The sequence below is a fragment of the Castor canadensis genome, chromosome 8 (assembly GCF_047511655.1).
Source record: "Castor canadensis chromosome 8, mCasCan1.hap1v2, whole genome shotgun sequence".
NCBI classification, from domain to species: domain Eukaryota; kingdom Metazoa; phylum Chordata; class Mammalia; order Rodentia; family Castoridae; genus Castor; species Castor canadensis.
In genome coordinates this window covers 148,877,855-148,891,346 of record NC_133393.1, presented here as the reverse complement: position 1 = coordinate 148,891,346, position 13,492 = coordinate 148,877,855, and the positions used below count along the sequence as shown (strand labels likewise).

The following is a 13,492-nucleotide window of genomic DNA, read 5'->3' as shown; positions in this document are numbered from 1 at the left end:
GATCCTAGCTATTGGAGAGGCTAAGATTGGGAAGTTCACTGTCCCAGGCCACCCTGGACAAAAAGTTTGTTGTCCAGGCCCATCTGGACACACTGCAAGACCCTGTCTCGAAAATAACTAGAACACCACAGGTTGCACACATGGCTCAACCAGTAGCCACCTGCCTAGCAAGCACAAAGTCCTGAGTGCAAACCCCAATACCTCCAAAAGAACCTAAAAGGTGAAAAGTTGAGTAAGCTATTGGCTCAGAGCCTGGCCTAGCCTGTAAAGGAAACACGTTAAATACTTTGTTTTTACCCATTTTGAGTTTTTATATTCAGTTCAGTTTTGTTTGAGTTATATACCTGTCATTAAAAAATGCTTTGTATCCTCCCATCAGGAGGTCGTTCAAGATACCGGACTACTTCTTCAGCCAACAATCCCAATCTGATGTATCAGGATGAGTGTGACCGGAGGCTTCGAGGAGTCAAGGATGGTGGACGGAGAGACTCTACAAGCTATCGGGATCGTAGTGAAACCGATAGAGCCAGTTATGCTAATGGCAGTGGCTATGGAAGTCCAAATTCTGCCTTTGGAGCACAAGCAGGCCAATACACCTATGCTCAAGGCACCTATGGGGCAGCTGCTTATGGCACCAGTGGCTATACAGCCCAGGAGTATGGCGCTGGCACTTACGGAGCCAGTAGCACCACCTCAACTGGGAGAAGTTCACAGAGCTCTAGCCAGCAGTTTAGTGGTATAGGCCGGTCTGGGCAGCAGCCACAGCCACTGATGTCACAACAGTTTGCACAGCCTCCAGGAGCTACCAACATGATAGGTTACATGGGGCAGACAGCCTACCAGTACCCTCCTCCTCCTCCCCCACCTCCTCCTTCACGTAAATGAAACCACTCCGTGCGAATGACTCGCACAGACTAATAACATCTAAAAGAACACTGTCTCTTCCCTGTTCTTTTTCTTTCTCTTTTTCTTCCCCCCCCCCCAAACCATTGTGATTGTCTTTTCATGCAGATTAGTTAGAATTCACTGCCAGGTTTCTTCTGCCCGCCAAAATGATCCAGTCTATAATAACAGATTTTGTAAAAATATATATATATGTAGCTGACTGGAAGAGATTAATTTCTCCCAACTTATTGCATGTTGAGGATACGGAGCTATTTTTCATCTTAAAAGAAAAAGTAAGGTATTACACCCTTTTGTGGGAGCCAGTGTTTTATTGCCGAGTTGGGCTGGAGGGTGGAAAGGAGGGAGGCGGGGCAGACATGTTCTGCAGAAGATGGCATCTGTGCTTCAGATTGCTCTGGTTACTAAGTTAGAGAACCAAGAGGGATTTCCCTACACATTTTCCATAATGGGCTTCAATATTACTCAAGTTGGATCAGGGTTCCTCAGGCCTGATGAGTTTTTAAGACAATGCCTTGTCATTGTCATTTTGGCTGATGACTTAAGTGCATTTAACAGCTAAAAATTATTAGTTGGGTTTTGTCTCCCTTATACTCTGCCTTCCCTCTCTCCCCTCCCAGTTACAGAAAAATAGCCAATTTAGTGTCAGGTTAAATAATGAATTTTAAGTGTATCTTTTAAATTAAAACAAGCTTTTATCCTATGGGTTGAACTGTAGTATCTCAGCACCTGGTGGAAGCTACCTGGGTTTCTTCCCCACATAACTAGGGACCATCTGTAAAATTCATTTTGTAGCCAGACGGCTGCTGTGAGCAAATGAACATAAATGCTCACTGCAAATTTATGAAGCAGTTGGATCTATGCATCTGCAGTGTAAAAGCACCTTTAGTTATGAACAAGGTACTTAAAATGGGCAGATTTTCCTCTTAAATTCAGTATTTATAGAGCTAGAATAAGAGCAGCTCTTTGCCAGCTACTGTCCATTTTGCCAAGTTATCTTGAGCAAGACTTTAGCCCACTAGTGTTTTACACACTATTCTACAGTGATGAGTAACAGCTGAATGCACTTTGTCATTGGCATGTCTGCACTCAGCTTTTCACAGGTAGGTAGTGCCTAGGCAGCTAAAGTCCAAGTCCGTTTTACTTTTATGTGAAGGAAGGTGAGTTCATCCCCTTTCTAATAGTACTGTCTTAACGAGACTCCAGCAGCAGCAGATGAACCTGGAAAGAATGTTCTGCTCTTGTGTTCACCCTGACAGGACAGGGTGTAAGACAGCCTCAGAAACCTGTTCCAAGTCCAGTGTGGTAGGGCTGTTTACCTTTTATGCTATATCCTGTATTGTTGGTTCACAGTGCAGATAAGGGGGAAGGCTCCACTGCATTCTTTGTGTACGGTTTTGAGAGTGCTTACTGGTTTGTAAGATATAACTATCAAGATACTTGAGGTTTTTTTGTTCTTTTTTGTTTTGTTTTCCCTTTAAAATCCTTCAGGGAGAGAAAAGGGATGGTTTCCGAGGGTTTCTGAAAGTATGATTCAATATGCAGCATACAGGTAGGTTGTCAGCATAAGCTGAAATTATGCATGTAAAAACTTTTAACATCCTTTTTGTTGTTTTCTGCTTTCTTCCTTTTCTTTTCGTTTCCCATCACAGAAGATGAGGCCAAGGGAGAATGGTAGGCACAGAAGAAATGTGGCAAAACTGCTCTGTGCTTTCATACCAAAGTGGTGTGTCTCCCTCCCCCTACCCCCGCGCCCCAAAAAAAAAAGTCTAAGCATTGACCACTCTGTGGACGTACACAACCAAATTCAGACTTTTTTTTTTTCTTCAAGCACACAGAGATTCCACCATAGGAGGATGTCATTTTCTACTGCAGCTTTTAAAAGCATCTGTTTCTGGGGCAGGTCTATGGCTTTGCAAGCAATGTAGGATTGCTTGCTTTCCCCTTTCCACTGGGGACATTATAATCTAAAAGCAAAGTAACAAATTTTCAATTTCAACTGGCCTGAGCACAGCTGAAATCTAATCACGTTTTCACTGTTAAGCTCCAGGGTGACTTCCACTTCATGTCTATCATCATTTGGGTTCTGCTTTTCAGAACAGGAGAAGACAAATTCTGCTTTGCTGGTTATTGTGTTTATGATTGAAACTCATTAGAGAAAGGGCTTCAGTATTAAGCCATGGGCTGTTTCTCCCCATGCCTCCTTAACAATCCATTGTGTGGACTTCTCTCATCTAAAAGGTTGGTGGCTTTGCTTGGGATCAGTGCTCTTTTCTTATATCCTTGCTGGTCTCTGAACACATTCCTGTTGCATTAAGACTTGAAGATTTGGAGATGTGTGCTGTTAAGGCACGGGATGCTAAGAGCTATGTTACTATTCTTAGTTTGTAAATTGTCCTTTTGATACCATCTTGTTTTCTTTTGTAGGTATAAATAAAAACACTTGACAATAAGGCGTGAGCTTTTTATTGCTTAAAATTTCTCTAAATAGTTCAGTAGAGTCCTCTTAACACTTTGTGCTTCAAGGCAAAAGTTGGAAGTTGGATGGACTAATCACTCTAGTTAGCACCTACACTGGAACCCATTGGTCTATTGAAAAAATCTGAATTACAAAACAAGGCAGGATATCTGGTAGGTATCTTTGGCTCATCAGTAAATGGTCAAGCCATGGTACTGTATGGAGGGCTTGTGTGAGCCATGGTAAAAGACTCAAGCCAGGTTTAAAGGTGAGGCACAAAACTACTTGACTCTTGCCAAAGTTGGTAAATTTAGTTTGAAGGCCATGGGCATTGTAGGCTATCACTGTATGCTGACTACCTCAATTTGGTCCCCCTGCCCACACTGAAAAGTGAAAACTACAAGAACACACCCCTGATGCTCCAGCTGATCTTAGCTGGGCACTCAGATGGGATCTTTCCAGGTTGGTCTGGCTATTCTTGGCAATGAGTCTTAAACTAGGACCTTAGAGAAGCAGTAGTTTATGTGATCCACCCATGGGGTAGGCATCTTAAGGTCTCATTTCAGCTGCTGTTGTGAGACACCATACTTCAGCAGTTGTTCTGAGGTTTTCATTACTTTCATGAAGGGTATTTTAAAGGAGGGCCTACTACTGAGGTCTAGATGGGATCATCAGTGCTTTGCTCAAATTCACACTAAGCATTTTTCTGGCTTTAACATTTATCCCAAGTCATGGGTAAGTCACCAAAGAGAACAGTGAAACTGGTTTGCTTGGTGTCATTGTTAAGGTGTTGATCATCTCAGGGGCCCTCAGATTGGCATCGGAAGACTTAACTTCTTCCCTTTAAGGACTGAAAGAAAATGGAGATGAAATTAGAATTCACACCAATTAACAACTGCTTTATGGTAGGCAGGCCTACCATTTGAGCTATGTCTTCACTTTTGCTCCGGTAGTTCTGGAAATTGAGTTTCTGCCCAGGCTGGCCTAGACTGTGGTCCTCCTATTTTAGGCTTTTTTTGAGATGGTCTCACCATGTAGCCCAGGCTGGCTGTACCTGCTCCCTAATGCTGGGATTACAGGTATGGGCTACCAGACTCTGCACTGGAATGTTTCTAAATTTTCTCAACTACGTCAAACTGGAGGTGTGGCTCAAGTGGTAAAGCACCTGCTTTGCTAGTGTGAAGCCCTGAGTTCAAGCCCCAGTCTCACAAAATGCATGTCAGATGTCATCTTGCCTGTACAGTTTGCACAGTACATATAAAATCTCCCCAGTCTGTATTTTCTCTTTCATGGCATTGTTTTCTGAAGATAATTTCACTTGGAGGGGGTTGGAGAGTGGGACTTAGCTTTGTCACCTATGACGTCTCAACTATTTATGGAGGGTGTGAGTAACCTCAGTGCAGCCAGTGCTGCACTTCTGTCCCCCCAGCACTTACCTTTGGTCACATACAAGTAGAAAAAGTCACAGTAGAAGATGGTTTGCACTACTCCGGACACCACAGCAATCTGATCATAGAAATTCTCAGTCTGGTACCGCCTGATCCAGTTGGCTAAGTAGAGTGCCCGGTACAGCCCCAGGAAGAACAGATAGTGAGTCGTGATGGTCTCAGCCTCTCCGGTCTTGCTAATCATGAAGAGCTGGGGCAGAATGGCTACCGACTCCAGGTAGATGGAGAAGGTCCAGAGGATCTGTCAGAGACGCACCAGAGGAGGCTGAGTAAAGGGTGGAGGCCGCAGCTTCAAAGGAAGCTAAATGATGGCGCGTTCTGGTGACAAGTCGTTCTCAGTAAAGAACTAATTCTGTGTGGGTGTGAGAGACGGCCTCACTAGGTGGCCCTGAAGGGCCTTCACTAGGCCCTGAAGTTGGGTTTTCCTGCCTCAGCCTCCTTTATGCTGGGTTTACAAGTGTGCCATACCACACACAGCTAGGAATTTTTAATATTTTTTGTTCTTTGGTGCTAGGTATGGAACCTGTGGCCTTGCACATATTAAGTAAGTGTTCTGCCACTGAGTCACAAACCTGGCCTGATGAACTTAAATTTTTTTTTTTTTTTTTTTGGCTATGCTATCACTGCCCAGAGCCTCCTGTGTATGCTAGGAAATAAATTGAGCATCTCCATCCTAAACTTTAATCTGTCAGTGTACCCTTCCATCACTTTCTATAAAAATCAAATTTGATAATATTTAAGATTCACATGCGCAATGCATACTACCTGTTTTTACAACATAGCATGAACGTTTCTATGGAATGTACTTTTTTAAAGTTGCATGGTTTCACTAAATAAACAGCGTAATTGAAGACACAATCTAAAAATGCAGTCCATAAACGCATCAGGATCTTCAGAGGTGCTTGGCCACAGACACGGCCACAGCCCAGGCTTGTGGAGCTCAGCGGTCTGCTCACCTCAAGACCACGTCTCGACAGCCAGGAGCGGGACCTACAGATGAGACGCTTTCCATGTGGAGCACTAAGAACGGCCCGTGGACAACAGGCGTAAGTGCCACAAGGCAAACCCAGATGTCCCCACGGGCCAGAAGGACACTAGGGAGCATCCTGCTGTTGGGGCTAGCACTCAGCACCTTCCTACCTCCAGAGGGGTGAAACTGTAGTTCTCTAGGAAGGAAAGGCCGATGACTGGGACCAGAAGAAACTCCAGGCGGAATGTGTCATTCTCAATGTCAAATGTTTTCCGAAATTTCCCGTAGATCATGTACACGGTGACATAGGCACAGAGGAGAAAAACCACCTGGAAAGGGAGAGATGGGGATCTGTGAAGTCATTTCCCAGCATGTTAGGCTTTGAGGCCTTACAAACCCAACGGCCAGTGACCTACTGTCACCAACAGGCCAAGTGTGTATGTTCCGTTCCTCTCGGGCCCAATGGGCTTAAAATCCAAAGTGAATGGAACCCCCCCACACCTTTTATTTAGAAGGATGTCACTATGCAGTCCAGAATGACCCCAAGCCTGCCAATCCTGCCTCGACCGCCCCGAGTGCTGGGATTACAAGCATATGGCTTAACGACCCTTTGAAGTAACTCCCAGCTTCTAAGTAGGCCTGACATTACCACGAAGGGTCAAAGGTGGAGCAGCACACGGTGGTGCATGCCTGTGATCCTGGTACTCAGGAGGCAGAGGCAGGAGGACTGCAGTCCAAGGCCAGCCTGGCCAAGCACGAAGGTGCCCTGGTCGCCCCTCTATCTGTAGAAAACCAGGCAGAAAAACAGTAAAAGTCTTCTTCAAGGGATTTAGTAAAGACATCTCAGGGCCCCTACAGGCCAGCTTCCCGAGGTGGCTGTCGAGTATTCTCCCACAAAGACTAATGTCCCTTGAGTTACTTTGCCATTGGTCCTTCAGAAAAGCTCTGACCAGCAGCTGCCCTCCGACCTGTACTGTTAGCACTCAGATGTGGCCCCTGACTTCCACATCAGAGGTTCTCAAGCTTAATGGGCATCAGAATCACAAGGTTGGCTGCCCCAGAATTTTTTATTTCATAGGGCTGAGCAGGCCTGAGAATTTGCATTTCTGACTTCCCAGGTGATGTGGATACTGCTGGCTGGCACAAGGCCACGCTAGCTTAGAAAGCTCCCACTTGTACTACGCGATCCAGACCTTCGCTAGAATGAGGGACACACGTTATCATCACTCCGTGTGAAAATATTCCCTACAGCCCGGGATCTTGTGTCCTCTAAACATCTGTGTGCAAGTGTGTTCCCCCTTACAAGAGGGCTCACTGAGGGCAGGGCCCACCTCTGAATCCCAGCTCCTAACTCAGGGCTGGCACAAAGTAATGCTGCAAGGAGTGAAGGAATGGAGGAAGTAGTGACCACTTCACTCCATAAATGTGGAGACTGGGCGGCCTCATCTAGCCATGCCAAGGCTGGGTCTACAGTCTGTCAGGAATGCCCAGAGCAACCCCCAGGGCAGAGAAATGAACTAGGCACGTGGGGTTTGATGCTTGGGTAAATTTAAGTAGGTAGTGATTTCAAGACCCCAGATTCAGGTCCACAGTGAATGAGTTCAATACCCCGCACATTACAGCATCCTTCACTCTACCACTCCTAGTGACAAGGTGCCTAGAAACCCAAGGGACATCTCTTTGACTAAGTATTATCTCATGGAATCTGGCTCACAACAACCCTGAAAGAGAGGCTGGACACACACACTGTGAGCTCTTCTCAGAACTAGGATAACATGCCCAACTACAAACTACGCTTCCCAGCCTCCTTTGCAGATAAGGATGACTGCTGACACGTAAATGCAAAGCACTGGATAGTTTGGGAAAACTTTTTTTTGAGGTAGTATTGCTAAGTACCCCAGGCTGGCCTTGAACTTTCAATACTTCTGCGCGGCTTCCCAAGTGCTGGTATTCCAGGCATAGGTCACCATGCTCGGCTTGGTAAGTCCTTTTTAAAGAACCTTCTCCATAATCCCAGTGTTTAGAATACTGAAGCAGGAGGATCACAGGTTTAAGGCCACCTGGACCACATGGTGAGACCCTGTCTCAAAAAATAATCGCTAGCATGGTGGCTCATGCCTGTAATCCTAGCTACTCAAGAGGATCAAGGTTCAAGGCCAGCCCAGGCAAAAAGTTTGTGAGACCCAACCAATAAAAGCTGAGCACGGTGATGCACCTCTGTCATTCCAGCTACATGAGAGGCGTAATCGGAAGATTGTGCTCCAGACCTGCACAGACAAAACTGTGCGATCCTATCTCAAAATAACCAAAGCAAGGCAGGCAAAGTGGCTCAAGCCTAGACTCCCAGCTACTTGGAGGCCTCTGCCTCAGGAGGATTGCAGTCTGAGGTCAACTAGGGCAAAAGATTGGCCATCTCAACTGACGACTGGGCATATGTACTTCCCCAGCACAAACAGGAGGATCAGAGTCCAGGCTGACGGACATAAAGTGACACCCTATCTCAAAAGTAACCAACACAAAAAGGGTTGATGGCATGGCTCAAGTAGTACAGTACCTGTCTAGCCTGCCTCACAAATGCAAGGCCCCAAGTTCAAACCCTAGTACCACCAAAAAAAAAAAAAAAAAATTTAAGGCCTTACCTAGCTGGCCTCTCCACCACAGCAGAGCTCCCGCTGCACCTGCCTCCTGACTGTCCCCTGTGGACAGAAGCTTGCCCCTGTCCCCAGCGTCTGCAGCAGCTACACCTTGTGCTTGGTTCCTTGTCCCTCAGATCTCAGCCCCTGTGCCACTTCCTGACTACACTCTCCAAGCCAACTCCCTAGTCGTCCTCTACCAGGTAACCCTGCTTTCAATTGAAGAAAACAGCAATTAAATGGGGATTTTAATGCTCTGCATAGCTCTTTCCCCATGCTCCATGCTTGTTCTATGACTACTCCCCCACTGGAACCTGGGTTCCCCGAGAACAGGGGCCTCCCGTGTCTGCTTCATGTCTGGCGCAGCAGAGGCAGAAAATGGCAAGATGAGTTCTCTGAAAACTCTGGAAAGATTTCGTAATCTGTATTAATCTGACTGTTTAATACACGATGCAGTTTCTGCACTTACATTAATTATCTCACTGATTTTTCACAGGCAAACCCTCTGAGCTAAATTCAAGTACCACCTTTGTTCTGTACATGGTTATACAGCAGGGACAGGCCAGAGGCCTGGCCCACACCCCGGCCAACCCGCAAAGCTGGGGTTGACACCCACATTGACCTGGAGCCATCCACAGTTTATAGGGACTTGGCAGCTCTGCCACCACCACCACCACCACCATTGCCACCATCCCCTCCCTGCACCCTCACCTTCATCACTGTGTTGTAGATGGAGATGAAGTTGGTGAAGAGGTCCAGGTACCTGGTGGTGAAGACCAGAGCAAAAAGGATCTGGCTCTTCCCGGAGATGCCTGCGCAGGAGGACAGGAGACATGAGGACACAGACTCCAAGGCCACCCACACGCGACGGCCAGGCAATTCAGCCCCTCCCACAGTCGCTGGAGTCCCCGCTTCCCTCAGTAAGCGTCTCCAAATAAAGGCTGAACACCGAGTTCCCAGTGCCCTGCTGCCTCAGCTCTTCTCTGGGGAGGATGCTGGGGGTGGTGTGAGTTGGACTGGGTCAGGGTGTCACTTCTCTGCGTTCCACCCCCAGAGCTCCGTCCTAGGGAAGAGGAGCTAGAGAGTCACCACGGAGGCTGGAGCTGGCAGAAGCCAGGGCAGCATTTTAGTTTATTCTCCAAAATTCAGATTTTATAAAGCCCTTTTCATAGTTATAAAAGTTACACCTATTTCATTCTTCATAAAACGAAAATCAGAGCCGGGCGCCTGGGCAAATAGATCACAACACCCTATCTCAAAAAGCCCCATCTCAAAAAAGGGTTGGTGGAGTGGCTCAAGGTGTAGGCGCTGAATTCAAACCCCAATACTGGAGAAAAAAAAAATCAGGGCCGGGGGCTGTAGCTCAGGGATAAAGAGAGAGAGAAAGACATAGGCCTGGCAGTCTTGACTCTCTATTCCTGACCTCACTCAGATGTCTCCAGCATCCCCTCTGTGCCCTTCCCTGCTCAGGGATCCCAGTCAGGACTTCCCACTAACCTCAAACTCATGCCCCTTGGGCTCCTCTGACCACTGGTGGTGGTCATGGTCCCAGGGCCAAGCCTTACTTTTCTCTCTCCCTGCCCATGGTAGACATGACCTCCATCAGTCATCAAACTGCAACATCCATGATACCCGTATCTCTGCATCCAAATGTCAACTGTCCTCATTCCCCCAAGTCTCAGAATGACTGACCCTCCCACACCTGTCCTGAACATCCCTCCCTGGTCCTGGAGCCCCACACTGCTGTTTCCCCTTCTGTGGCTGCACCTGTCCCTTGCCACCAAATCCTTGGGCTGCCTCCTGCCCTGACCCTCTGCCATCTCAACTGTCACCACAGTCATCACCCCCAAATGCAGGGAACCTCTGGCTCTGGCCCTTCAAATGTCTGCTCCGAACTGCAGGGCAGTCCCATGAACCCCCAAACTCACCACAGTCCAGCCCAAAGTCATCTTCCCTCAAGATTCTCTTTCTCCCGTCTTCACAGCTCAAGCCACAAACCCAGAATGACCCTGGGTCTCCCTCCTCTTCCTCACATCCAATCAGTCTCCAGGCCCCACAAAACCCTCCAAAACATCTTAGCTCCTTTCTCCCACTCTGTGGCCCCTCAGACAGCCCTCCGCCCTCCCCTAATGACTTCCACACTGGTCTCCCCAAATCCTTCATTTCTGCCCACCTGTGGCCCAATTCCATACTCCACCCAAGCAAGCCAGGGACTACTTACAAAATCCTGCTTTTAGAGATTTTTTTTTTTTTTTGGCAGTACTGGAGTTTGAACTCAGGGCCTCCTGCTTGCTAGGCAGATGCTCTACCACGTGAGCCGCTCCACCAGCCCTTTTTTGTGTTGGGTATTTTCAAGATAGGGTTTCATGAACTATTTTTCCTGGGGCTGGATTCAAACCATGGTTTTCCTGATCTCTGCCTCCTGAGTAGCTAGGATTACACGCGTGAGCCACCGATGCCTGGCTTCCAAATTCCCCTAGAGCAAGATCCAAAGACTTATGGCAGCTTACTAGCTGGGCTGTTCTCTCCTCTGGTCCCCCTCAGTCTTCCTCCAGCAGGGTGATGCATCTGAATTTTATTCCAAATGAACAGCAATGCTGGGCTGTAGGCCAAGACTGTATGACTTGACTCCGGTCAGGTCCACCATCCTGCATCCACGGTCTACCCACGCTCCCTCGCCCAACCATCCCCTTAGGGCTGGTCATTTTGGGGGCAGGGGGATGATTTTTAATAACCAAAGAGGGCACCGCTAAAGCCTCTCCCGTCCTGAAGGACATGGGCCTCATGTCCCTCACCTGTAAAAAGGGTGCCCTCCAGCACGTGGCAGGATTGATGTGAGGAAGAAATAAGACCCGAGCAGAGTCTTCTGGAGGGCCTGGCACTCATGCACTTTGGATGTGAGGGTGACAACAAGGTTGGCTGTGGGTGGAGGAGCACACAGTAGGGGGTGGGTGCAGAACCAGGCAATGCTGATAGAGGTGAGCTCCAGTCTGGGCTGGATGTGAGGCCACCACTGAGTCCTCATGGCCACATGCCAGAGGCCCTGTGCCCTGTTTAGGACAGTCCAGTCCTGTGGGGGACACACGGCTGTGTCCCTCTCCTCTCAGCCTCCTGAGGAGAGGCCTGGGCTTCTTTCTCATTCTCCTTTGCACTCTGGTGACCTTGAGCAGACTGCTTTCATGCTTTTGAACAAAATGATGCCACCAAAACTGGATGTACAGAGCAAAGGATGTGAGCGTAAACCTCGCCAGTCCCCAGGGGTTCACCAGTCTCATGTGGGACCACTGACCAGGGCAGCCCTCCTCCCATTTGACAGATAGGAAAATAGAAACCCAGGGGCCATGGTGAGTTGGTGAGTGGGTGAGACAGGGTCAGGGACATATCGGGCCCTGCTCCTTGGAGGTAGTGGATTGACTCTGACCCCTCTGCACACACGCAGGTCCACCAGGCCACCAAACTGTCCTTTTACTTTTTCCACAGCACTCATCCCCTAAGAAACCATATTATTTTTCAGTTGCCCTGGCTGTCCATTGTGGCTGGTCTCCCACCCTAGGTCAGGTCCCCAGACTGGCTCTATGGGGTCCTATCCCAGGGCCTACCACAGTGCCTGGCACAGCAAGCAAGTAATTTCGCCCCATACTGGGGCCTGCTGCTCCCCTTCACTCTTTAGCATCCCTGGCTCACTCACCCTGAGCCAGACCCTGAAGGGCTGTGGGTGCAAATCTCTCCAGAGGCTCCAAACCCAAATGGCCACTGCCTCCAAAGTGACCCTCACCCCTTCCCCTGTTCCTGCCTGGCCTCCCAGGTGGCAGCCTCCACCCTGCTCTCTTCATCTAGTTTCCAGTGAGAGAGAGAGAGAGAGAGAGAGAGACAGACAGACAGAGACCTACTTTGGCTTCCCTCTCAAGCCTCCTCCCCTGCTCTCACATCTTACATGGCTCCCTAGTCCTGACTCCCTAGCCTGATAGAAAAGGTCTTTTCACATCTAGACCACCACTGCCTGGACTCTTCTTTTCAGGGACCTGTCCTGAGACACGAGCTCAGTGACCTGTGTGAATTGTTTGCACCCTGGTGGCCTCAACACTTTACCTTATTCCTGGGCTGACGCCCTGTTGAGTCCTCCAGGAGCCACACAGAGTTGCTTCTTCCAAGAGGCATTTGGGCCACTCAGCCGCCTGAGCTCACCCTCCACTCCCCACCCCAGTGCCAAGCACAGGCCTTGCCTCCAGGACACCGGGGGCAAAGATGGCTGCAGGAGGTTAGAAGCCTCTGATTGCACTGGCTATATTAGGTGACCACTGGTTTACATTCGAAATTTCTCCTACCTCCCCACCCCTAGCAAGGCAGCCACACTGCTAGGCAAACAGGGGACCCTTCAGCCCTCCCTGGACCTGGCTCAGGGGAAGCTCCACGCCCACCTGCCACATCACAGCCACAGTGTCACACAGGTGGAGGGAGGAAGAGGAAGAGGCCAGAGAAGGCTGGGAGGGGCAGGGGAGAGTGGAGGGGGAAGGGAAGAGAAGACCCTGAGATTGGGGACCACCGCCTGAGGGCACGCCCTCTCTCCCCATCTTCTCCCCAGTGAGGATGGATGGGGATCAATGAGGGGTGGTGACTACTGGGGGAAGAGGGTGTCCCCTTCCTCCTCACTCCCTCCTCTTCCAAGGAACTCGGGAGGTGGGGGCGGGGTGTCCCCGCGGGTCCTTCTCTGACCCTGGACCTTACTTTAAAAAAAAAACAAAAAAAAAACCTGAGTTCTTTTTGAGTTTCAAGGACCTCCCAAAACAGAGACCCCCCACCCAGCGCAGACACTGGGGCGCCACGCACTGCCAGCGAGGGTCCCCCACCTCCCGCCCGGGCGCCCCTTACCCGCGCAGCACTTAGACCTCCAGATTTTCCCCAGGAGCAAGATCATGGCGAGGAGATGGCTCAGGTCGCCGAGGATTCGGAACACGTTCATGGTCCAGCCGGCTGCTCCCGCGCCGCGCGCAGCGAACTTCGGAAACTTCGTGGCGCGCGGGGCGCTGCCACGTCCCCCGCCCCCGCCTCGCGGTGCCCCAGGCCCGGCTCGCGCGCTCCC

At 49.3% G+C, this 13,492-nt stretch overlaps 2 protein-coding genes across 3 annotated transcripts in view; one reads left to right on the top strand and one right to left on the bottom strand.

The window, feature by feature from the left end:
• Ddx17 (DEAD-box helicase 17) overlaps nucleotides 1–3,356 on the top strand; it is a 19,463-nt gene extending 16,107 nt beyond the window's left edge. For both annotated transcript variants that reach the window (XM_020173767.2, XM_074084494.1), the window contains exon 13: nucleotides 380–3,356. In XM_020173767.2, the coding sequence (XP_020029356.2) occupies nucleotides 380–885 (506 nt within the window). In that variant the 3' untranslated portion in view covers nucleotides 886–3,356. The remainder of the gene's footprint in view (nucleotides 1–379) is intronic.
• On the bottom strand, nucleotides 3,354–13,492 carry Kdelr3 (KDEL endoplasmic reticulum protein retention receptor 3). Its single transcript, XM_020173786.2, has 5 exons — nucleotides 13,282–13,492; nucleotides 9,124–9,224; nucleotides 5,950–6,108; nucleotides 4,798–5,050; nucleotides 3,354–4,211 (listed from the first exon to the last, which is right to left on the bottom strand). Exons 1-5 carry the CDS (start codon nucleotides 13,370–13,372, stop codon nucleotides 4,171–4,173), a joined length of 645 nt encoding a protein of 214 aa, XP_020029375.1. The 5' UTR covers nucleotides 13,373–13,492; the 3' UTR covers nucleotides 3,354–4,170.